The following is a 24,878-nucleotide window of genomic DNA, read 5'->3' on the forward strand; positions in this document are numbered from 1 at the left end:
TTGAAGTAGGGACTCTAGATCATTTATTATTCTATTGTCCCTTTATCATGGCCTTCTAGAAATCAATTTGGTCCCAAATTAATTGTTTGTTAGAAAATCATGTAGCATTAACATATGATACAATTCTCTTTGGTATGTCGATGAGAACAAGGAGCCAGATTTCATCAAGTAATAATAAACTTTTATTGATAATGACAGGAGTCGCCATTCAACATATAACAAGTAATTGGAAAAATTATAGTAGATTAAATTATACCTTTTGGTGGAATTCAGTATGTCACATTTATAAAATGGGGGCCATTGACAGCCTATTGTAATGAATAGATGCCATTTTCTATTGGAAGTATATTTGCAAATGGGGGAGAGGGGGAGGGTGAATTATCAATTATACAAATAAGAGTATATGTGTATATTTTTGATTAAATATGAATGGAATGGGTGGGTGGGAAGGGAATAAACTTATGTATCTGAATATATTAAGAAAATTCAAGTGATGTATTTAATCTTAAATGTTTTATTAATTGTACACTTGATGTAAGTTTTAAAAATGAATAAAGAATTACAAAAAAACCCCAACAAATTTTAATTCTAATATCCATCTTTTCTATTGATTATTCTTTATATTCACAATCATATTATCAGTATATTTCCTTTAAAATTGATCATTTATTAAAATCTATTTTTATGTTAGAACAATTTTATTTCTTTATTTTCTATCTTTTTTTAAAAAAATAGTAAAGATATACACCTGTGAACGTAAACCTTCAGACATCTCTGTTATCTTTAACGAAACTCATCAAATTTTATTTTTTTATGTCAAAATTTAAAATCATTCAAAAAACAAATCTATGATCCTGTGTTGTGTGAAAGAGCTCAATTTAAAAATATCACATTAAAAACATACTGAAATTAATTCTTTCTATATAAGGAAACTTATTATTCATCTTTAAACTAAACATGTCAAATATGATAATCCTTAACACTTCAAATCCACTTAAAATTCACTAATAGTGTTATTAAACCCTTTACTAATTATTGATTATTAAAGACTTTAATCATTCTTCAATATCTGTAATAGCATAATCCCTTGTATAAACAGCACTGTGTTCCAAAGCTATAGCCACTGTATATCTGTGCGACTTAGTAACAAAGCAAAAACATCAGCATTGCTGATTCGTAACAAATATTGTAAATAAGACTTTCCCCCTCTTTTACGCAATTGCGATAGCAGTTTCTAGTGTGGGGAGCCGCACTGAATGTCCTGCGCAACTCCCGACGCGCATAGGAACTCAATGAGCATTGGGAGCAGTGCAGGCCATTCAGCGCAGCTCCCCATGCTAGAAACTGCTATCGCAGTTTTGTAAAAGGAGGCCTTTATCTCAGTTTGAAATTTCTGTTAAAATAACTTTGTTTAGTAATAATAACAACTGACGTGTGACTTAATTTGTCTTCAATCTATATTCAATAATATGTTTATTGATTTTCAAAAATAGCGTTTCTCAACTGCCAGCCGATTTTATTATCATCTAATCATACTAGATTTTGATTTTGATCTGTATGAATAATGGAATACTCCCTGGTTACTTAATGTCATTATAATTCAACCAAACTTTTCAGTCATCTGCCAATTATTCGTACAAAAATTTCAATGTTACTGCTTCTGGCGGCTGTTAACAGAAAATTTACTCAATAACAAATGTTTCTCTCAACTGCATCTTTGATTACTACTTCCAGCTACCGGCGGCCACAAATGCTTACTGCAGTCTCTATCATCAATTTTATACGTTAGAACACCAGATGATAATGACGTCTTCTGATTAATAGTTTATTTATTACTGCGTATCAACTCCTAACAATCATTAATTAATCATAAATTAATTGGATCAATCAGCTATATTTAACCCCATAGAATTTTATTGAACCCTTTTTAAAAAACTTCTAATGATCACATAATTCATTTAAATTAGCTTTACCAATAGTTTGTGAACCAATTTACAAATCGCATCAGTGGTGCTGATTCATAACAAATATTTGTTAGACATCTCTTGCAGATAAAAATTTATCTCGATTCAAAATTTCTATTCAAATAACTTTAATGATAACAACCGATATATGACTAAATCTATCTTCAATCTATATTTGAATGATACAGTGGTACCTCGGTTTACGAGTGCACCGGTTTGCGAGTGTTTTGGAAGACGAGCAAAACATTTGCAAAATCGGCGCCTCGATTTGCGAGCGCCCCCTCTGTGAACTGGCACCCTCCCTCCCGCGATCCGGCACCCCCCGCCGCCATCGGGCACCCCCCCCCGCCGCGACCTGAGGTCCCCCCAAACCACCCGAACCCTCTTCTTACTTTGGTGTAGCCTCCGCACCGGCACTGGCACCAGCATGTCCTGTGTGTTGGTGCCGGTGCCTGAAGATCTGCCTCCTGTGCTGGGCCTTGAGCATGTGCGCATGCTCAAGGCCTGAGAGTTCACGTCGAACGTGAATTCTCACGTCGAACGTGAATTCTCACGTCAAACGTGAACTCTTAGGCCTTGAGCATGCGCACATGCTCAAGGCCCAGCACAGGAGGCAGATCTTCAGGCACCGGCACCAACGCATAGGACATGCTGGTGCCGGTGCCGGTGCGGAGGCTACACCAAAGTAAGAAGAGGGTTGGGGTGGGTTGGGGGGACCTCAGGTCACGGCGGGGGGTGCCCGATGGTGGCGGGGGGTGCTGGATCGTGGGGGGGAGGGTGCCGGTTCGCGGGGGGGAGCCTTCGGGGGGAGGAATGCTGGTTCTCGTGGGGGGGGGGCAGCGCTGCTGGCCTCGGGGGGGGGGAGGGGGGAGGGTGGGAACCTATCAAAGCGAGTTTCCATTATTTCCTATGGGGAAACTTGCTTTGATAAACGAGCATTTTGGATTACGAGCATGCTCCTGGAATGGATTATGCTTGTAATCCAAGGTACCACTGTATATTTATTGATAGCAAAAATAGCTCTTATCCTTTTCAATTCTAAACATTAAAATGCCAGCCAATATTATCATCATCTAATCATACAAGATTCTAGAATAACACCTTTTGACTTGAATGAGTGCATTGTGCCATTATGTTGGATCCATATGAATAATTTTAGTAATTTTACTGGTAAAATACTCCCTGATTATGTAATATCATAATTCAATCAAACTCTTTTTTTTTTTTTTTTTTAAGCTGCCTTCACAATCACCTGCCAAATTTTAAAGTTCTTACAAACACTTTAGTGTTACTACTTTTGGTGGCTGGTAACAGAAAATTTACTCAGTGACAGATATTTCTCTCAAATGCAACTTTATTTACTTAAAAAGCATCATTCCCAAGAGTTAACTTTACACAACAAAGACACATGCCTGAAACGGTGTAAGCAGCTTTTGACCAAGTACCCGGAGCACAGCGTCAGCTTAATCTGGTTTACAGATGAAAATATATTTACAGTAGCTCCACCAAGAAACACTGAAGCATGAGGTTGAGGCCAAATGCCTGCTACGGACCCGCCCAATCAGTCCTAGTCTCGGTCATAATCTTGAAACTCGGATTCACAGATCTGTTCTTCATCAATCCCGGAGTTAAGATCAACGGGGTATATGACCAGGACATCCTCTTGATGCAGAAGCTGTTGCTAGTGATCCGTCACGTGTCAGAAGACTACTTTATCTTCCAACAGAACAATGCTCAGCACATCAGGCAAAAGACACTAGAACTACTAAATCAGGAGACTCCAGACTTCAGTGGTCCAGGCCTCTTGCCTGCAAATTCACCAGACCTAAACCCAGTTGACTACCGGTTCTGGGGGCTGATACAGGATCGTGTCTACCAGACAGCAATATCTGACACTGAAGATCTTAAACAGTGCCTCAACTTTGTTTGGCAGAGCATTGTTGACAAGTCCATAAATTGCGACCAAGGCTGAGGGCATGACTTCATGCAAAGAGAGTTCACTTCGAACATCTGCTTATTTAAAATACTACTTTTTGCCTTTACATTTTTCTGCAAGATACACCATAAAATGTTTTGATGTGCTTTTATTCAGTTCACAATTCATTTTCACAAGGTAGTGTTATGGTGCAGGGGCTAATTTGTAGACCAGGAGGTGGGATTAGGTAGCAGGGTGATTGTTCTCTTCTCTGTTCTGTTCCACAGTCACTCTTCTCCCTCTTCCTTGCTGGCTGCCTAGAATAGACAAGAACACCCCAACTGAACTAAAAGGAAGTGGTAGAACTGGGGTCCAGGTTGTTCCCCTACAAATTACAAATGTATAATCATACACATCAATATATACACACACAAACCTAACCAAGGTTAAAAAATCATGTGCCCACATGCAGACATTCACATATGTATCTATGTAAATGTTTGTATTGGTCTCTTTGGGGTAGTTTTCATACTGCATTCATTACCACAGAGTCTCAGGACATTTTTCACATGTAGAGTTTGTATCAGCTTTCATAGAAAAAACATAAGCATGCTTTCACTTTGAAAATTGTCTAAAGTATTCACATATAATTTGTACCTCCTTTCTCCATATACTTTCTCTGGCCAAAACAAAATGCACTGTTGCAATTCGCCCTTTTATCCTGCTTCCACCTATGAGTAAAAATATACGTATATAGGAGTAAAAATACATATATACGAGTAAAAATATGCGTATATAGGATTCCCCATACAGTAGATCCAAACAGGCATAATACATAAAACCAACCCAAGAAAAACACTCTTACATAAAGCAAACTCAGTTATAAATAACTTTCCAATATGAAGCAGTCCATAAGAAGCTAGACAATCAAGCTTGGTGATGGAATTTTTTTGTGAATCAGCACATGCAATAGAGATTTTTAAGATGCCGGTTCCTAAAATACATAACAAAATGATCCTTGTTGAACTAGGTCTGCATTTGGAAAGACTGAAAAGTATGAAATTAGAACTGATTTACCTGCTGTGCAAGACAAAAATGTGATTCTGAATGTCTAGCTTCTAGTGTAGGAGTGGGCAATCACAGTCCTCGAGGGCTACATCCCAGTCATCGTTTCAAGATTTACACAATGAATATGCATAAGATATATTTGCATACCATGGAAGCAGTACATGCAAATCAATCTCGTGTGTATCTATTGTGGAAATCTTGAAAACCTGACTGGATTGTAGCCCTTGAGGACCATGGTTGCCTACGTGAAATATATATATCTGAAGCAAAGTGCTGGATTTTTCATTTAAAAACATTTTATTGGAGTGGTTTTTTGTTTGTTTTTTTTTAGCATTTTTTTAGCACATATTTACCAGTAGTTTAACGCTTTGGGAAACCAATGATAATTTAAGTGAGTGAATATTGGCAAATAACAGCGACTGGAAAGGAACTGCCATGTTATGGAAAATTACCTTATATATTCCAATATAAACCGAGGTAACTTTTTCCCCCCCCAAAAAGGAGGGAAAAGTGTTGACTTGAATATAAACCAGGGAGCTTTATATTCAAGTGCACCCAGCCCTCCTTTCCTCCCTCCCTCCTTCCTTCCCTTCCTACCCAGCCCCCGACGCCTACTATAGGCTTGCCTGAAGCCCTGGTGGTCCAGCGGCAAGCCAGCTGACTCTAAACCATCCTGCCCTCCTTCAGCCTGTCTGACCCCTGTAGACCTTACCTTTAAAGCCCTGGTGGTGAAGTGGGATAGGAACAATTTTCTAATGCTTCTGCTCCGTGAGAGCCACAATCAAAAGCGACTGCCTCAAGTTCCCGTTGCAGTCTTGCAAGTTCCTGTGATCTCATGTGACTGCAGTGGGAACTTGCGCCAGGACTTTTTGATTGTAGCTCTCGCGAGGGAAGAGCGTAGGAAGATCGCTCCTGCCCCACTTCACTGCTAGACCACCAGGGCTTTAAAGTAAGGTCTGCGGGGGTCAAGGAGGGTCGGATGGTTTATCAGTTGGGACAGGTCGTGGGAAGGATCTCTCCTGACCCGGCTTACTGCTGGACCACCAGGGCTTTAGGCAGGTCCGGGCAGAGGCAGAGGGTGGGCACAGAACCTAGGACTGAATATAAACAGAGATACTCATTTTTGGGCCATTAATTTTGCCCCAAAATCTTGGTTTATATTCAAGTATATGAGTTATACTAATTATTTACCATGAAATCAAGGAATGTTTATGTCTGAGGGCTCCCTTTGAAACATAATATTTTTAGTACTCATTAGTTGGAATTTGCAGTACACAGCATGTACTTGAATATTGTTATATGTCCGCCTTTTTTCTTTATACAAGAAAGTTTTTCTAAACCTGCTCATGGAACAGGGTGCAAACTTTACCTTGTAGAATTGCTTTCATTGTAATAATTTTTAGTATATTTTGGAGGGGCATCTTTCATATTGCCCATATAATATAATTTACTAGCTGATGCCCCGGCGTTGCACAGGTATTTAATTATAGCAATAACACAGTAAATGGATTGAAATAAAGATACTTTATAGTGGTGAATGAAATTATTATTTTACAGCTTTATAAAAAGTACAATAATCAAATTATAATGTGAAATATTTGACAAAATGAATACAATACAACTAACACAAAACTTGATTATAAACAACATTTTTAGTTTCACCTCCAGGAGCAAGAACATATAAATTCTTGGGTGAACCCACCCTTGATTAAGCAACATAGAGTTGTCCATGGGAAAAACAGGGGGATCTTAAATCCACTCCACAGTATGTAATAGTCTGTCCCTGTGATTTGTTGATTGTGATAGAGAATGCAAGTCTCACTGGAATTTGCAATCTCTTAAACTGAAAAGGAAGATCTGTTGGAATAAGTGGCATCCAAAAGTTTCAGTATTGATTTAAACAACTCAATATGTGGAAACTCAGGTTGAAAAGAAACTCCATGCAGTTTGTTCCCGGTTCAGAGTGGAACCTGTGTTCCTAGTTCAGCATATGTGAGTACTCATGTAATGTAATAACATTATGAACTGGGGTGCATGAAGGAAACAGTTACAAACACAGTTAGAACATACAAACTCTATATGTATGGTGTCCGTGGTAGAATAGAAACGATGTCCCTAGTGGTTATAGTGTCATAGAAAGTGTTTTATAGTTGGAATTACTGTGAGAAAGGCAGCTTTTTACATTTTTTCCATTGACCCCCAGAACATATCACCCCAGGTAGTGAGGGATCTGCATACCAAGTTTTGTTCAAATTGGTCAAGCCGGTTTTGAATTACAGTGAGAATGGCAGGTTTTTACATTTTTTCCATTGACATGAAAGGGTGAAATCAGATTTTCTGTTTGTAGCTCCACCCACGTGTGCAGGTGGGCCGCGAGACCCCCAGAACATATCACCCCAGGTAGTGAGGGATCTGCATACCAAGTTTTGTTCAAATCGGTCAAGTCGTTTTTGAATTACTGTGAGAATGGCAGCTTTTTACATTTTTTCCATTGACATGAATGGGTGAAATCTGAATTTCTGTTTGTAGCTCCGCCCACGTGTGCAGGTGGGCCGCGAGACCCCCAGAACATATCATCCCAGGTAGTGAGGGATCTGCATACCAAGTTTCGTTCAAATCGGTCAAGCCGTTTTTGCGTGATCGCGGCACATACACACACACATACATACACACATACATACCTCCGATTTTATATATATATATATAGATTAACTTTTTTTTCTCTTCATAAATAAATACTGCAAAGTGGTACATTTCACTGCTTTCAAAATGAAAATATACATACGTGTTCACTTTAGGAAAATTGCATCTTGCATCTCCGTTTTTATGTGAACATCTTTTCTGACCAAAACAATGCGTGCACCTTTGAAAATATAAAACTACGCATGTTGTTGTAGTGCAGAATGTAACCCTGCCTCCAAGAGTGCTTTCAGTAAATGTGGGTAAAAGTGTACACATTATTCCACCATATACTGGTGCATACTTTTACTCTCATACATTGTGGGCAGTTTTCACAAAGCCAGTGGCTTTAAAAAGTGCTTTCTTTTGGTTCTTGTGCTTTTGAATACTTAACTGAACACATGTTTTAAAGCAGGGGTGCCGACACTTTTTTGGCTTGCGAGCTACTTTTAAAATGACCAAGTCAAAATGATTTACCAACAAAAAAATTTTAAAAAACACAAAGCACACTGTACGCAGAGAAAATGTTAATTATCATTTGTATTCGGGTTTTTTTCAGAGGTCAAGGCAAATGACTTTATGCAATGTCACCTCAGTAACAACTATACAAAAATAGACAAATATACCCCCTTCCCTTTTACTAAATCGCAATAGTGTTTTTTAGCGCAGGAAGCTGCGCTGAATGCCCTGCGCTGCTCTCGATGCTCATAGGCTCCCTGCGCTAAAAACCGCTATTGCGGTTTGTAAAAGGGGGCCATAGTGCAAAATATAGACAGCATATATAAATTCTCAAAACGGACACATTTTGATCACTAAGGGCTCCTTTTACAAAGGCGTGTTAGCGGTTTAATGCGTGTAATAGCGCACGCTAAACCACCAGCCACGCTAGCCGCTACCGCCTCCTTTTAAGCAGGCGGTAGTTTTTTGGCTAGCGCGGGAGTTGGCACGTGATGAAAAGTCTCACACGTTAAACCCGTTAACGCGCCTTCGTAAAAGGAGACCTAAATTGAAAGTAAAATCATTTTTCCTACCTTTTTGTCTGGTGATTTCATGAGTCTTTGGTTGTACTTCTGTCTTCTGTAAAGCCAATATTTCTTTCTTTCTGCCTTTCTTTCTCTCTCCCTCCCTGCCCCCTCTTTATTTCTGCCTTTCTTTCTCTCTCCCCCTGCTCCCCCAAGCTATCGTGCCGATTTCTCCACTTCCCCGATTCTTTCCCTACTCCAACCCCCAAGCCACCATGCCGATTTCTTCCTGCTGTTTCCCCGAGCCAGGCCTGGCATGTACAAGCACCGGGCCCTCAAGACTTCACCTCCGACGTCAATTCTAATGTTGGGGAGGAAGTTCCAGGCCAGCCTAGCAGCGATTGGCTGGCCCAGAACTTCCTCTCTGACGTCAGAATTGACGTCGGAGGTTAAGTCTTGTGAATTTGGTGCTTGTACACGCCAGGCCTGGCTTGGGGAAGTAGCAGGGAGGAAAAGATCACAAAGGCAACGCGATCGACTAGCATTGCCTTTGCGATCTACTGGCCAATCACGATCGACCATTTGGGCTCCCCTGTTCTAAATCAACTTTATGAAAATATTACTTTTATTTCTGTTCTTCAGGTTCTAGAGTTCTGATTTTTAGTCAGATGACTCGTTTGATGGACATTCTGGAAGATTATTGCATGTGGCGTGGTTATGAGTACTGTCGTTTAGATGGGCAGACACCACATGAAGAAAGAGAGGTAATAAATAGCAAGAATACTTTGATGACTGAATGATAAATCAGAATAGGTTGAGATATAGTTTGTTTGGACAGCCCCTGATCATCAGCTGCTCTGTTAATCAAATCAAGTATAGTCTCACAAGCAAACAGGAACTGGAGCGATATCTAGTGTACTAAGCATTTTTCCCAAAGACACAAAGTAGGAAGAACTTGGTGTGTTAGAGCTTCATGCAGAATATTTTTCACAAAGCTGCTTTCAGTTTCATTAAATCTTATGTGCCAATTGTATTGAAATCTTATCCCATACATTGAAGTAATGGGAGTGGTCAAAATAAGATTTGGTTAATGGGTGCATGGTCTACCTAAAAGAAGCAGTTTTTAAACAGGATCATAATAGGACTGCAAGCATATTTTCAAAGGGAAAATCTCGCACAAATTTTTTCTTTGAAATTGTGGCTCTTGATAAGTGGAATCAAATGTAGATGTAGAAAATATGTCTGAGGCTTTTAAAAATTAAAGTCCTATGCATATTACCCCTTCACTAACTTTTTAGGCTGCTCCCTTTCTGCTCTCTTTTGAACGGCATGGATATTTTTACCTGTAGAGAGAGAGGGAGAAGACTATATTTTATTTGGGTACTTTATGCCGGTAAAACAGGTATTTTCCCTGTGGAAAATTTTTGAAATCTATCCCCATAATGATTAGAAAGATAATACACAGAGATTTGCACTTTAATGACAGCTTGACATTTTTTCCTATGAATACTAATGAATTAGCATATTGTACAGGAAAAATTCCCTCTTAAGAATTTAATTAACATAGCTAAAGATATGAAGGAAATAGGTGGAGATATATATATATATATATATATGTTCTTTTGTTCTTTTTTATTTAGGAAGCAATAGAAAACTTTAATGCTCCAAACAGCAGCAAATTCATCTTTATGCTGAGCACTCGTGCTGGGGGTTTGGGGATTAACTTGGCAACTGCTGATGTGGTTATACTGTATGATTCGGACTGGAATCCACAGGTGGATCTGCAGGCAATGGTTAGTAAACCTTAAGGGATAAAGATTCCTCGTGTGTGCATTAAAGAATTACATGGGTAGATTTGCTGAATGTGCATTGGTGTGTTTTCATTTGCTTGAAAATATGTTTGTACTTGCTTTAATAGAGCTGTAGGTACATATATTGATAAAGTTGAAAGTTGCATACTTTAAAAAATGTGAGAAAATGCTGTGTCCCACTTTCCTCTGTTCACAAACCTATGCATGTCTTTCTGGGGGACTTGGTAGGGAGAGACATGGTAAAATGTGTCTCAATAAGGTAGTGTAGAGCAGGTGTATGTATGTGAGCTGTGTAAGATAATTGCTTATGGGTGGGTGTGATGCAGTGTTTCTGTGGTGAGAGGTGTAGCGAGCTAAGAGCCAGGAAAGTTCAGCTCAAATGCCACTGCAGCAACTTGTGATCTTGGGCAACACAGTTAATCAATTGCCTTAGGAACAAACTTAGATTATAAGCCTTTTGGGGACAGGAAAATATCTACTGTCTTGATTTTAACTTACCTTGAGCTACAACTGAAAAGGCATGAGCTAAATCCAAATTCTTTAAACTTCCCTCCAGACCTGCCCAGAAACAGATGGGTTTACGCTCCTCTGCCAGCAGGTGGAGACAGACACTAACATTTGACTACAGTACAAGTGGGCTGTGCAGTCCCTCTTACACTCAGTTTTTTCTCAGTCTCCAGCAGGTGGTGTGGTAAGATATGTGCTGAGGTTTGTTTGGGCCTGTTGGATCTGGTTAGGGAATATTTCTGGTCCTTTTTGCTGTCTGGATAGAGCTTGGGGGGTCCTACCGACCTTGGGGGTGCCATATTCTAAAGGGTTGAGTCCCTCCCCCTATTTCCCCCACCTCCTCAGGTTTTCTGTGTTTAGAGAGCATCAACTGTACACCTGGCCACCTCTACCAGAACAGACTACAGTTTAGTGTGCCTTGTGGGGTCAACCTGAGACAGTTGGTGAGCTGTGAGAAGTTTGAAATAAAAAAAACTAAACAGAGCATAAAGTGATCCTGAGACTGCCATTTTTGTATGGAGTTCTGTGGGTTTGACACGCAGCTCCTAATTGGTGAGGCCCAACTTTAGTACAGGAAGAGGCAGTTAGAGCATACTGCGAGTGATTTCCTTCACTTGCCGGCGCTCCGGCTGTCCTCTCCTGCTTCTTCGGCTGCCTTCTCCTGTCTCCCCTGCTAAAAACCGTATTCGCAGTTTTTCAACATTCGCGGGGGTTACTAACATATACACACATATATATATATACACACACACACACACACTGTATAACTTGATTATCCATGCCATTTTCAGGGCACAGACCGTAGAAGTCTGCCCAGCACTGACCTTGTTCTCCAACAGCAGTAGTGAAGTTGTCATCGAAGCCCCAACTCCAGCCTATCCAAATCTGTCCATGGCACAGATTTAGCTGACACTGGCTTTACTTCCCAATTGCTGGAGTTACCATCTAATTACCACAAAGTTTGTTTGGTTCTGTACTTTCCGTATAGGATTCCTTATTGTTTATGCCACGTGTTTTTAAAATTCCATTACTGTTTTCATCTCTACTACTTCCTGTTGTAGGGCATTCCAGGTATCCTATAATGGTAGGCCAGAAGCCTTAGCTCCTTTGCATTCTAACTCTAAGCACATAAACTTTGGTGTTCAGACTGCGAGGGTCTCCGCCTTGAGCACAAGAATCATGACAACTATTGTTGCTTCCTCTCATCCCATCTGGATTGAGTTTGGGTACATCCTACTTGTCTGAATGGGTGTGGCATGGAGATAAGGAAAGTAAAATGTAAACTTACTGGTTAATTTCCTTTCATTGACAATTCAGAGTCCACCTAGAGGAGCTATGGTAATTGAGTATAAAAACAGTGATTGTTTTGATGCTCATTCTGAAGATATTTGTGATTACTTTTGTTTTTTAGTTATTTTAATTCTGGGTTAATGACCATAGAGGCAGTTTTGGCTGCACCAGATGTTTTGAGGTGTGTTGGAAGTTCAAACAAAATTTGTTTAACCTGGGTTCTTAGCTTTGATATAGATACATTAATGAGTGATAGGCAGCTGCAACCCTCTATAAGGTAAGTGAAGTCAGCTGTGAACTTTTTTTCTGTCTCCATCTACTGGCAGGGAGATATTACCCACCTATCTGGACTGGTATGGCAGGACTTAAAGTAAGGAAACTAACAGGAAAGTTTACATTTCACTACTTATAATATGTAATTATTAGATTAAAACAAAATAATCTGTAAAACATGATAATACATCAGTGGTACATTTGGTGATAAATGTGACACATTGTAGAATAAGAGCATAAGGGGGAAGTTATCAACATGGGCTACTCTTAAGACAGATTATTTTACCACAAATCATACTATTTTAGCACAGGTTACCATTTTATGCAATGTATGTATGTCAATGAGAACAAGGAGCCAAATTTCATCAAAGAATAATAAACTTTTAATGATTATGACAGGAGTTGCCATACAACAGATCATAAGTAATTGGAAAAATTGGAACAGACTTAATTATAACTTCTGGTGGAATTCGATATGTCACATTTACAAAATGGAGAGAACAATAGCTGTACAAAAAGGGAATTTTAATAAATTTAAAGAGATATGGGGGCCATTAACAAAATATTGCAATGAGTAGATACCATTTTACATTATAAATACAATTTAAGGTAGAAGGGATGGGCGGGGGAATTTGAATTTATTAAATGATTAGATCACTAGGAAAGATTATTGATGTGACATTTGATTGAATGTAAGAATGAAAGGGTGGGAGGGATGGGATAAAATTTTTGTCTATTATCATAAATGACATAATTTCAAATGATGTATTTATTGACAAATGTTTAATATACAGTGGTACCTTGGATTACGAGCATAATCCGTTCCAGGAGCATGCTCGTAATCCAAAATGCTCGTTTATCAAAGCAAAGTTCCCCATAGAAAATAGTGGCAACACCGAAGATTCGTTCCAGAACCCGGGGTCTGTACCTGTCGGGTGCCAGGTGCTGCAGCGCCGTCTCCTCAGTCCGCCTGCTCCATCCATCATCCGAAGAAGAACTCCACAGTGCCGCTTTGGGGGGGGATGCCTCTAATGTCTGCCAGCCGCCGGAGAACCCCGCAGTGCCGCTTCAAAGGGATGCCTCCTTCATCCGCCGGCCAGCCCTCCACGTCGGATGCCCCCCGCATGCTGGAGAGCCCCCACCTGAGCCCTCGCAGCTGAGCGCTACCCCACCCGCACTCCGCGCACGACATGCACAACGCCGATGATTGAAGCTGTGCGCGTCACACGCAACGCGCAGGCAGGATGGCACCTGGCCGCACAGGCCCAGACAGAGGTCCTCCAATCTGTGGAAGGCACCCGACGTGGAAGGCTGGCCGGAAGATGGAAGAGGAATCCCCCCGAAGCGGCGCTTCCTGGACTGTAAGTGCTCGTTTATCGGGCAGTGCCCAGTTTGTGAGTCAAAAGTTTGCTGGGTGTTTTGCTCATCTTGCAAAACACTCGCAAACTGGGTTACTCACAAACCGATGTTCCACTGTATATGTATTTATTGTAAGATGAAAAATGAATAAAGACTTATAGAAAAAAAAGACCCTGTGCTAAAATAGCACAACTTGTAGTAAAATAACCCGACTTAACAGTAGTCCATGTTGATAATTTCCTCTGTAAATGCTAGTAAGTCAGCATTTGTAAAGAAGTCTTTTATGTTTTTGCTGCTTATTGATGAGAAACTAGATCATATGTTATTGTGACATTTAAATAACTTGCTCTGTATATTTCTTGCTTGGTTTATTATTGCCAGGATCGTGCACACCGCATTGGTCAGAAAAAACCAGTGCGAGTATTTCGACTTATCACTGATAATACTGTGGAAGAAAGGATTGTGGAAAGAGCAGAAATAAAACTTAGGCTTGACTCTATTGTTATACAGCAAGGTATTATAGCTTATCATATTTTTTTTGTGAAAATTGTCATAATTTTATGTGTGTTCTTATATAACCCACACCGAATTGTGGAATGCTTCAGTCTATAACTTTTTTAATAAATAATCCTTTATATAACACTAGTGGGAAAACACTTATCTACAAATTGGCTTAAACAGTGTATAACATTCAAACTAATATTTGGCAAATCAAAATATGATACATACCTAGTTCCTTATAGGGTACCATATATACTCAAATAGAAATCAGTATTTTGGCCCAAAAATGGGGGTCCCAGTTTATATTCAGGCTAGTGCCCCCCTCCCAGAATTATTGCTGGCCGCCGCCAGGCTCTGCACCCTGTCCCCCCTCCCTGCCCTGTCCTCCTATCTCCTCAGCCAATCCCTGGTGGTCCAGAGGTGCAGCGGGTAGGAGCGAGCTTTCCGCACTCCTGCCCCGCTGCTAACCTGGTCGGTGGTGGCTGCCACAGGATCCGGTTTCTTCTGCCGCTGATTGGCAACGAGCAGGAGTGTGCTTTGGCGCTCCTGCTTGGCGCTGAGCGGCTTCTTGACTGGCTCTCACAAATTCTCGAAAGTCCCATTTCTCTTTTGTGCAAAAAGTTCTTCACCCCCTAAACTGTACTGTTTCCTTGGGTTTTTGCAGCTCAAACAAATATAATTGAACATTAAATTTTATCAATGTATGGTATGGAGAACTTGGAATATGATGAACGACTTAAGAAACTGGGACTGTTCTCCCTTGAGAAGAGGAGACTGCAAGGGGATATGATTGAGACTTTCAAAATACTGAAAGGCATTGACAAAATAGAGCAGGGGAAAAAATTATTTACAATGTCCATCGTGACACGGACAAGAGGACATGGACTGAAGCTAAGGGGGGACAAGTCCAGGACAAATGTCGGGAAGTTCTGCTTCACGCAGCGAGTGGTGGACACCTGGAATGCTCTCCCAGAGGAGGTTATTGCGGAATCCACCGTTCTAGGATTCAAAAGCAAATTAGATGCACATTTCCTTACTAGAGGCATAGAGGGATATGGGTGACTAAAACTACACCAGGTGTACACCTGACTGGGCCTCCGCGTGTGTGGTTCACCGGACTCGATGGACTGTAGGTCTGATCCGGAGATGGCAGTTCTTATGTTCTTATGAGTGTCATTATGAGATCTCTTGAAATTGTCTAACTTACTTGTAGTTGGAAGTGTACTATACTTTCTTTCTTTATAGGTAGACTCATAGATCAGCAGTCAAACAAGCTAGCAAAGGATGAAATGTTACAGATGATCCGTCATGGAGCCACCCATGTTTTTGCTTCTAAGGACAGTGAACTGACAGACGAAGACATAAACACCATTTTAGAGAGGGGTGAAAAGAAGGTAAGACTGATTTCTCGTGACATTTGTTATGATTCCTCCCTTTTAGAAGATAGTTTTCCTTTGGAAACTTCCTTGACAATCCCCCCCTGATCTTTGTGCAGGTAAAATTTTGCTGATAATTAACATGTATATTTAAAAATGCAGTCTACATGTATGATTCTTCAGTTACCCCTAAAACATGACTCTGGGAATGCCTCCTCTAAATATGCCCAAAATTATTTCTAGTGCAATAGGTGTGTCATTCTGAACAAGCAAGTTATCTCCCATGGCCACAAAAGGAATCCACTCAGGATTTTTTTTTCTGTGACCCTCCTACTTCACTAAGAGCTCTACTGCTACCTGCAGTTTTCCCTTTTGCAAGCAAGCCTCAAGGACTGTTTCTGTTCCGCTCTTTCCTTTTTCTTATTTTATTCTGTGGTTTTTGTGTTTTTTTTTAATTCAGTGTTTTTAAGTGCTCAGAGCTTATCACCTTCAGTTTTAGCTATCTGCATAGAGAAGAAGCAGACAGATCTGCAGCTGACAGGCCAATCCCTGGTGGTACCTGTTAGCCAGCCTGCACAAATATTGTGGACATCGGAACCGTCCCCACTTACACTGCTTAGCAGGGGTTTGAGCACAGGTTGTTAGGCATCTGTAGGAGGCTCAGCGGTGTCTCGCAGAGTGCCAGCTGCATTTTTTCCCTCCCCCTTCTAGTAGCACGTTCATTGGTCCATCGGGGTAGGTGTGCGATCAGACGACTTGTTTGGCTGGCAGCCCGAAGATCAGCATTGTAGAGGAGTTTTCAGCATCAGGCAGTGATTCTTCTTCTTTCCAGCTACTGTAAAGAGATGAGACAGGCTGCAGCACATTGCCAGCACAGGTCACAGTGAGTAATGCTGTTACAGTCTATGAGATGAATGGGGGTTCTGAAAATCATGTTCCCCATCCTCAAAAATCCTAAATTTGCCAGTTTTTGACTTAGTAAGACAGTCATTTTAGCGATTTTAGGCATAAATTTCTTGACAATGGCCATCTTGGATTTTTAGTGATCTTTTTTCCTAAGTTCCCTGCGCTTCAAAAACTTATTTTTTTGTCTCAAACTTGTTGGGATTGAGTCTTTGGACTTTTATACTCCAGATTCATGCCAGGATTGTGTAAATTCTGTGCCTCAGGAGTGTCCTTGAGCCATGTGCTGAGCCACATGGACTGGAGAGGTGGGAGCAGCCAGCTTAACCTCTCTGCATGCTTAGCTGACAAAAAAGGCAGCTATCCCACTGGGACAGTTTTTTCTGTTTTCAGGGCCTGGAAATTGTAACTGTTCCACACTAAAGGACGCAGATGCCCTGCAGCCCAAGAAATGCATGGTGGTGTCATTATAGGGTGACTCCTCGCTCCCTGGTATGGCTTTCTTCTCAGAATTTGTGAATTTTATGTGGAAAGCCTTTCAGGAGAGCCATGCTCCTGTGCATTCCTCTGTACATTGGACATGTCCCAGCAAGACGCAGCCTCCCAGAGCACATCTGCTTCTCAGCCTGCCGCTGTTTGGGACTCGAGAGACCTGTTTGCAGGAGATACTGATGATGATGAGAAATTTTACTGTTCCTTTATTGTTTGTGGATGCTCCTCCCTTGGCAGGGGACCAAGGAATGTGCGCTGGCACTTTGGATCCTGTTTTTACCTCTTGAACCTGGGGACGATCCCACGGTTCTGCATTTATTTCAGTCCGATGCTTTACCGCATCTCTGTATGAGCTGATTTTAGACACACAACCAGCTTCTCCTTCTTCATGTTGGTAGTGACAGTTCAGTCCTCTGCTTTTTCCCTGGCATCCAGACATTATTGTCTTGATTTTGGAGCAGTAGGATTCTTCTGATGGGTCTCTCAAAGTAGCGAGAGCCATGTCCAGGCTGTATTCTATGGCACAGGAGTGTCAGAAACTTTTTAGTCAGCCTAAATTATATTCCATGGTTGCACAGGTTACTAAGCACACCTCCCTCCCAAGTGAAGGCGGTGTGGTGCTGAAGGATACGCAGGACCGCTGAGGTGAAGTTCTTAGGGCAATTTTTGAGGCAGTGACTTTAGGAGTCACAGCTACCTCGGTGGCATCCTCTATTAAACATACTTGTCTGTCCAAACTGTGCACCTTGGAGAGAGAGAGAAATGAAATCCTCCTCATCTGTTTTTATCTGGTATGGATTATGTGGCTGACTATTGACATTATACGTGTTCTGGGTAAAGCATCAACTTATTCAGTTTCTGCTCTTAGAATGCTCTAGATCGGACAATGGACTCGAGATTCTACCTCTAAAGCTACTCTTGCCAGACTCCCTTTTAAGGAGCAGTTATTTTTTTGGCAAAGGCTTGGATTATCTCATGAACGGCATGGTAGTCCGCCGCCCTAAGACCCTGCCTAATAGTAGTCCCAAAGCCTCTAGAGGTTCAGGGTGCTCTAATTTTCATGGCTTCAGGTGCTCTCATCAATTTTACAGGTCCACGTTGCAGGGATTCTCCCAGAACTACAGTCAAAGGTTTTCCAGATCCAGGCGTAACCAGGTCTCCACATCCCATCCTGCTCCATCCACCAAGAAATTGCAATGGCACCAAGATGAGGGAGATCTCTCTTCATATCATGTGCAACCTCTCAGCATTTCTGCAGGCCTGGGTTTAGATTTCGTCTGACCATTGGGATCTGGACATTATTCATTCCAGCTTCAAGTTGGAATTTGTCCGGCTTCTAATGGATTGGTTTGTGGATTCCCGCAGGACACCTGGAAAAGGCGAATAAGATTCGAGCTACTATGAGAAGGTTGCTCAATATTTAGGCCTTAGAATCTGTGCTGCCCGATGTCTCAGGCTTAGATAGATATTCCATAAACCTTATTGTACCAAATAAAGGCTCCAACAATTGGAGACCTGTTCTGGACCTTCCTCACATAAATGCAGAGTTCCATGCTTTTGCATGGAGACAGTTCAATCTGTCATAGAGGTGGTGACTCTAGGAGGGTTCGTAGCCTCACTAGATCTGAAGGAGTCCTACTTACATATTCCAATTTTTCCAGACTACAGAAAGTTTTTCAGGTTTCATGTCCTGGAAAGTCATTATCAATTTTCAGTTCTATCCTTTGGTCTGTCAACTTCTCCTCACACCTTTGCCAAAGTGGTGGTTGTGATTGCAGCTCACCTGTGCAAGATGGGATTGCAAGTGTGTCCCCACCTGGGCAACTAGCTGATCAGGGCCCTCGCTGTCCAAAAGGCAGCACACAGTGGATCAGGTGATCTGAGTCTTGGAGGATCTGCGTTGTATTGTAAATTACCAAATTTGATGCAGACTCAATCCCTGGAGTACCTAAGAGTCTTGTTAAACAAGCTACTAGCCACGTCTGTCTACCAGAGACAGGCAGACAGAAACTGTGCTCTCAGATTTCTTGTGTCTTGGACAAGTCAGCTCTGTCGGCGTGGGACTGTCTTCAAGTCCAGGGGTCCATAGTGGCCACAACTGATGTGGTGCCTTGGGTGAGAGCCCACATGCATCCTCTCCACACGCGTTACTTTCATGCTGGTCTCCACAGACAGACGTGTTACAGAAACATATAACCTGGACGCTGGAGGCTTGGGTAAACATGGAGTGGTGGCTCCATCCTCAGTCCCTCTTGAAGAACATGTTTCTTCGTTTTGATTACTTGATGGTCATAATGACAGATGCCAGTCTCCTAGGATGGGAAGTTCATTGCAACCGTCGTCCGATTCAGGGACGTTGGACGCCCTTGCAGATTACTTAGTTAAACAAATTAGAACTGTGTGCCATTCAATAGGCCCTGCTGAAACTACATAGGATTCTTGAAATTCAAGCTGTCAGAGTCTTCTCCAACAATGCTACAGCAGTGGCATATGCCAATAGCAAGAGAGGCACCAAGAGTTCATCTCTGTCTGGAAGCCCACATGCTCTTCCACTGGGCAGAGCGTCATCATCAGGCGCTACTGGCGGCACATATTGCGGGTGTGTCCAGTGTTCAGGCCAGCTTCCTCAGCAGACAGACGTTGGATCTGGAAGAGTGGATGCTGTCAACGGCAGCGTTTCTAGCCATTCTTCAGCATTGGGATCATCTACACCTCGACCTTGTGGCGACGACGGAAAACAAGAAAGTAGACAGGTCTTCAGGACCTCCTGTTGTATGTCTTTCCTTCTTGGCCCCTGATAGGCCGCAGCCTTCCATGGTTTGCCTCTCAGGGAACAGTCAATCTGGTTTGCTCCAGTTTAGCCTCACAGGCCGTGATATACAGATCTGATGCATCTTCGAACATGCCAAGGCCTGGTTACTTCAAGCATGGAAGTGTTTGACCTCAAGCATATGCTCAAGTCTGGATATTGTTTGAAACCTGGTGTTCGGAAAGGGCCTTGCAGGTGCATCCAAACCTCTTTCCACAGGGTCTGATATGCGTGCATGGAGGATCTAGATCACTTTGCTCTTACAGCATGCCTTTTGAACATGAAGTGTTAGAGCACAAATGTTATTCAGAAGTGGTCATTACAACACTTCTAAGGTCTAAGAAGTCGACCACAGGGTTTGCCTATGCTCAAGTGTGGAAGACTTTCCAGCATAGGTGTGCCCAAGAACACATGGAGCCATTTTCAGCTCCAGTTTCGGTGGTGTTGGCTTTTCTACAAGCTGACCTTGACAAGGGCCTGTGGCTTCTCTTCGGGTCCAAGTGGCAGGGCTCTCTTGTTTCAGGGCTCGGGACCACAAACGTATGCTGGTGTCTCATCCATGGGAGATAACCCGCATGTCCAGAATGACACACCTATCTACTGGAAAAGATATTATCAAGATAAAGACATAATCTCTTTATGTTTTATGGGACAGTTTTCATATTTTTAGCTACATTTAGTGTGGCCATTGTTCAAAAGGCCACGTTAGTGGGTGAATGTGTTTGCCTATGTAAAACATTTTGAAAATTGGATCCACGATAGAAAGTTTGTCTCCTCCCTACACATAAGAAAGGCAACCTTATTGCTTTGCTCAAAGTAAGTAGGAGTGATTATTATATATATCTTTATTAGATTTTCAAACTACAGTTGTGCTTATTGCTTTGCTCAAAGTAAGTAGGAGTGATTATTATATATATCTTTATTAGATTTTCAAACTACAGTTGTGCTTATTGCTTTGCTCAAAGTAAGTAGGAGTGATTATTATATATATCTTTATTAGATTTTCAAACTACAATTGTGCAACAAGTAATTCATATACATAAAATATCGCAAGACAAGCACAATAAACTTTCAGACATTAACATACAATTAAATTTCCCCCCACCCTCCCACCCAATACTCAAGTAAAATAAAACCCACAAGAAACTATCCATATATACCCTGAATCAAGTTCCAATGCAACTCCCTTCCCCCACCCCCCAACCCACCCTGGATGTGTATGTTTACAAGCCTATAAAATAAAATCAATTATTCTTCCTTACAAAATTTTGCCAATGACTCCCAAACATCCATAAACTTTCTGTAACGCCCTTGCTGTATAGCCATGAAACGTTCCATTTTAAAAATGTAACATCAATTCCCACCAAAAATTGTAACTTCTTTAGCACTCTCCAGACCAGTAGAGGTTAATCTTTACGAATGGGTTTACAGTGGTACCTCGGTTTGCGAGTATTTTGCAAGACGAACAAAACATTCGCAAAATCGGTGCCTTGGAAACCGAGCGTGCCTCGATTTGTGAGCGTCCCACCCCCCACCCCCCCGCGCGATCTGGCACCCTCCGCTCGCTTCGCACCCCCTCCCTGCCAAAATCCGGCATCATAAAGGCACCCACCCACCCGATCACATTTCTTACCCCCCATTTGGCACCGGCACCAACGCACAGGACATGCCGGTGCAGGTGCCCGAAGATCTGCCTCCTTCGCGCTGGGCCTTGAGCATCTGCGCATGCTCAAGGCTTTCGGGTTCCCGTTCTCTCTGAGATTCTCGGAGATCCGAGAATCTCGGAGAGAACGGGAACAGTAGGTGCCTTTTTGAGAGTGGGTGGGTGCCTTTTTGAGAGAAGCGGGTGGGTGTCTTTTAGAGAAGCGGAGGAATGGATCTTTACATGACAATGCCTGTAATTCAGAAATTCTGGCTAAAGTTGACACCACTAGAAATGCAAGCCTTTAACATAAGATCCTTCTGTTTACTTTCCGAACACCAGGTTTCAAACAATATCCAGACTTGAGCATATGCTTGAGGTCAAACACTTCCATGCTTGAAGTAATGTAGCAATCATGTCTTCCAAATAACTCTTCTTATGTAACCTTGACTTTTCAATATCCAAGCTGTAAGACCAAACTGAGATGGGTATCTGAGACAGCAGATCCTGACTGACCAGGAGATGAAATGGCTTTTCTACTAGGAGCTGAATAAGATCCACATACCAGGGTCTCCTGGGTCAATCAGTTACTATGAAAATCATTAATCCTCATTAAATTAGAATCTTGTTGAGCCATCAGCCATCATAGAAAAAAATGTAGAGCTCGCATTACGACTATTCCTGAAGAAGCGCATCTATGCTCTCCAAACTGAACTCTTTTTTTTCAGCTGAACATAGTAACATAGTAAATGACGGCAGATAAAGACCTGAATGGTCTATCCAGTCTGCCCAATAGTTACACGCATTATGAGCAGTGCAAATGAACTAAATCCAACATTAAGCAATGCCACCATTAAGATACATTTTTTCCTTATCTGATTTTGGCAAGTTATACATCACTGTACTTTACAATTCATATTCATGGCGGTCTGCATGGAACAAGTGGTGGTGCAATGATGGCTCCTGTGAATCCTACGGAATCATTATGCAGATGGTATAGGTGCTGAGCACAATACAATTATCATATACTTAAGTGCTGTTGGATAGGAGTAAGGATTGCAGAGGTAGAACAATTTGGTTCCAATGCTCTGGTCCAAGACACTGAAATTCCCCCAGAAGCCAGTGATGCAGATGGCCAGGTTACAACGAATGCAGTTGGTGCAGTTGGTGGAGATCTCAGACCTGATCAAGGAGAAGAAAAAAGCATTCATCTCTTACAAACAATCAGGGAAGCAGGACTCTAGAGCAGACTACCTGGCCAAATCAAAAGCCGTCAAAACAGCAGTCAGGGAGGCTAAATTCCTCATGGAGGAGTCTCTAGCAAAGAACATCCAGAAGGGAGATAAATCCTTCTTCAGGTATATCAGTGATAGAAGAAAAAACTCAGGCGGGATTGTACGTCTTAGGAAACCAGACGGAGACTATGTGGAAAAGGATTCGGAAAAAGCCCAACTATTAAATGAATACTTCTGCTCAGTCTTCACCCGAGAAGCGCCAGGGCTCGGCCCTCAGCTACAGACAAGGGTTGGCTCAGTTGACCCGTTTAGTAACTTTGAGTTTACGCCCAGCAGTGTCTACGGTGAGCTGTCAAAGCTCAAGGTTAACAAAGCAATGGGGCCGGACAACCTCCACCCCAGGGTGCTTAGGGAGCTGAGTGATGTCTTGGCGGAGCCACTGTCCGCGCTCTTCAACCTCTCCCTTAGTACAGGCAGCGTCCCGTTGGACTGGAGGACGGCTAACGTCATTCCACTCCACAAGAAAGGCTCAAAGATGGAGACAGCAAACTACAGACCAGTGAGTCTAACATCGATAGTGAGCAAACTAATGGAAACTCTAATCAAACACCAATTAGATAAGATCCTGGATGAAGAGAATCTACGGGATCCCCGACAACATGGATTTACTAAGGGGAGATCCTGCCAATCCAACCTGATCAGCTTCTTTGACTGGGTAACGGGGAAGCTGGATATTGGGGAGTCCCTGGACATCGTGTACCTGGACTTTAGCAAAGCATTCGATAGCGTACCACACCGCAGGTTACTGAGCAAGATGAGTTCTATAGGATTAGGTAACACATTGACGAAATGGGTTGGGAGGTGGCTTGGAGGTAGGCTCCAAAGGGTGGTGGTGAACGGCACCCCCTCCGAAATGACGGAGGTGATTAGTGGAGTACCACAGGGCTCAGTCTTGGGCCCAATCCTATTCAACATCTTTATAAGAGACTTGGCAGAAGGGCTTCGAGGTAAAATAACATTATTCGCCGATGACGCCAAACTGAGTAATGTAGTGGGCAAATGCACAACAGACGAAGATTCAGTGCCCGACAACATGATGCACGACCTACTCCTACTGGAGCGATGGTCTAGGACATGGCAACTCAACTTCAATGCCAAAAAATGCAAAGTTATGCACCTGGGCAGCCAGAATCCATGCAAGTCTTATACCCTTAATGGCGAGATCCTAGCAAAAACGGTAGCAGAACGAGACTTGGGGGTAATCGTCAGTGAGGACATGAAGTCTGCCAATCAAGTGGAGCAGGCTTCGTCCAAGGCAAGACAAATCATGGGCTGCATACGAAGGGGTTTCGTCAGTCGTAAGGCGGAAGTCATTATGCCATTGTATAGATCCATGGTGAGGCCCCACCTGGAATACTGTGTGCAATTCTGGAGGCCGCATTATCGCAAGGATGTGCTGAGACTGGAGTCGGTGCAAAGAATGGCCACCCGGATGGTCTCGGGACTCAAGGATCTACCATACGAAAAACAGCTTGACAAATTACAGCAATACTCGCTCGAGGAGCGCAGAGAGAGGGGGGACATGATCGAGACGTTCAAGTATCTTACGGGCCGCATCGAGGTGGAGGAAGATATCTTCTTTTAAAAGGGTCCCACGACAACAAGAGGGCATCCGTTGAAAATCAGGGGCGGAAAATTACGAGGTGACACCAGGAAATTCTTTTTCACTGAAAGAGTGGTTGATCGCTGGAATAGTCTTCCACTACAGGTGATTGAGGCCAGCAGCGTGCCTGATTTTAAGGCCAAATGGGATCGGCACATGGGATCTCTTCACAGGGCAAAGGTAGGGGAGGGACATTAAGGTGGGCAGACTAGATGGGCCGTGGGCCCTTATCTGCCGTCTATTTCTATGTTTCTATGTTTCTATGATGGCCTGTATCATCTTATTCAATGCTGAAGATACCTGGCATAAGCTGAAGCCAAAGAGTAGATGAGTGGATGAAGAACTTTCCATGACAAGTTATATGTCCATCGATAGACAGGAAGCAATGGAGATTGACATTAGGATGTCTATGGTACCGTTTGGAAAAAG

General features: G+C 42.2%; 1 protein-coding gene across 2 annotated transcripts in view; it reads left to right on the forward strand.

Moving 5' to 3' along the window:
• Nucleotides 1-24,878, forward strand: part of SMARCA1 (SWI/SNF related, matrix associated, actin dependent regulator of chromatin, subfamily a, member 1) — a 129,638-nt gene that overhangs the window by 60,643 nt on the left and 44,117 nt on the right. For both annotated transcript variants that reach the window (XR_004539555.1, XM_033945566.1), the window contains exons 12-15: nucleotides 9,231-9,352; nucleotides 10,229-10,381; nucleotides 14,210-14,342; nucleotides 15,575-15,723. Coding sequence is in view for 1 of the 2 variants with exons in the window: in XM_033945566.1 (XP_033801457.1) it covers nucleotides 9,231-9,352; nucleotides 10,229-10,381; nucleotides 14,210-14,342; nucleotides 15,575-15,723 (557 nt within the window). In the remaining variant the exon portion in view is untranslated. The remainder of the gene's footprint in view (nucleotides 1-9,230; nucleotides 9,353-10,228; nucleotides 10,382-14,209; nucleotides 14,343-15,574; nucleotides 15,724-24,878) is intronic.

The sequence above is a fragment of the Geotrypetes seraphini genome, chromosome 5 (assembly GCF_902459505.1).
Source record: "Geotrypetes seraphini chromosome 5, aGeoSer1.1, whole genome shotgun sequence".
Classification (NCBI taxonomy): Eukaryota; Metazoa; Chordata; class Amphibia; order Gymnophiona; family Dermophiidae; genus Geotrypetes; species Geotrypetes seraphini.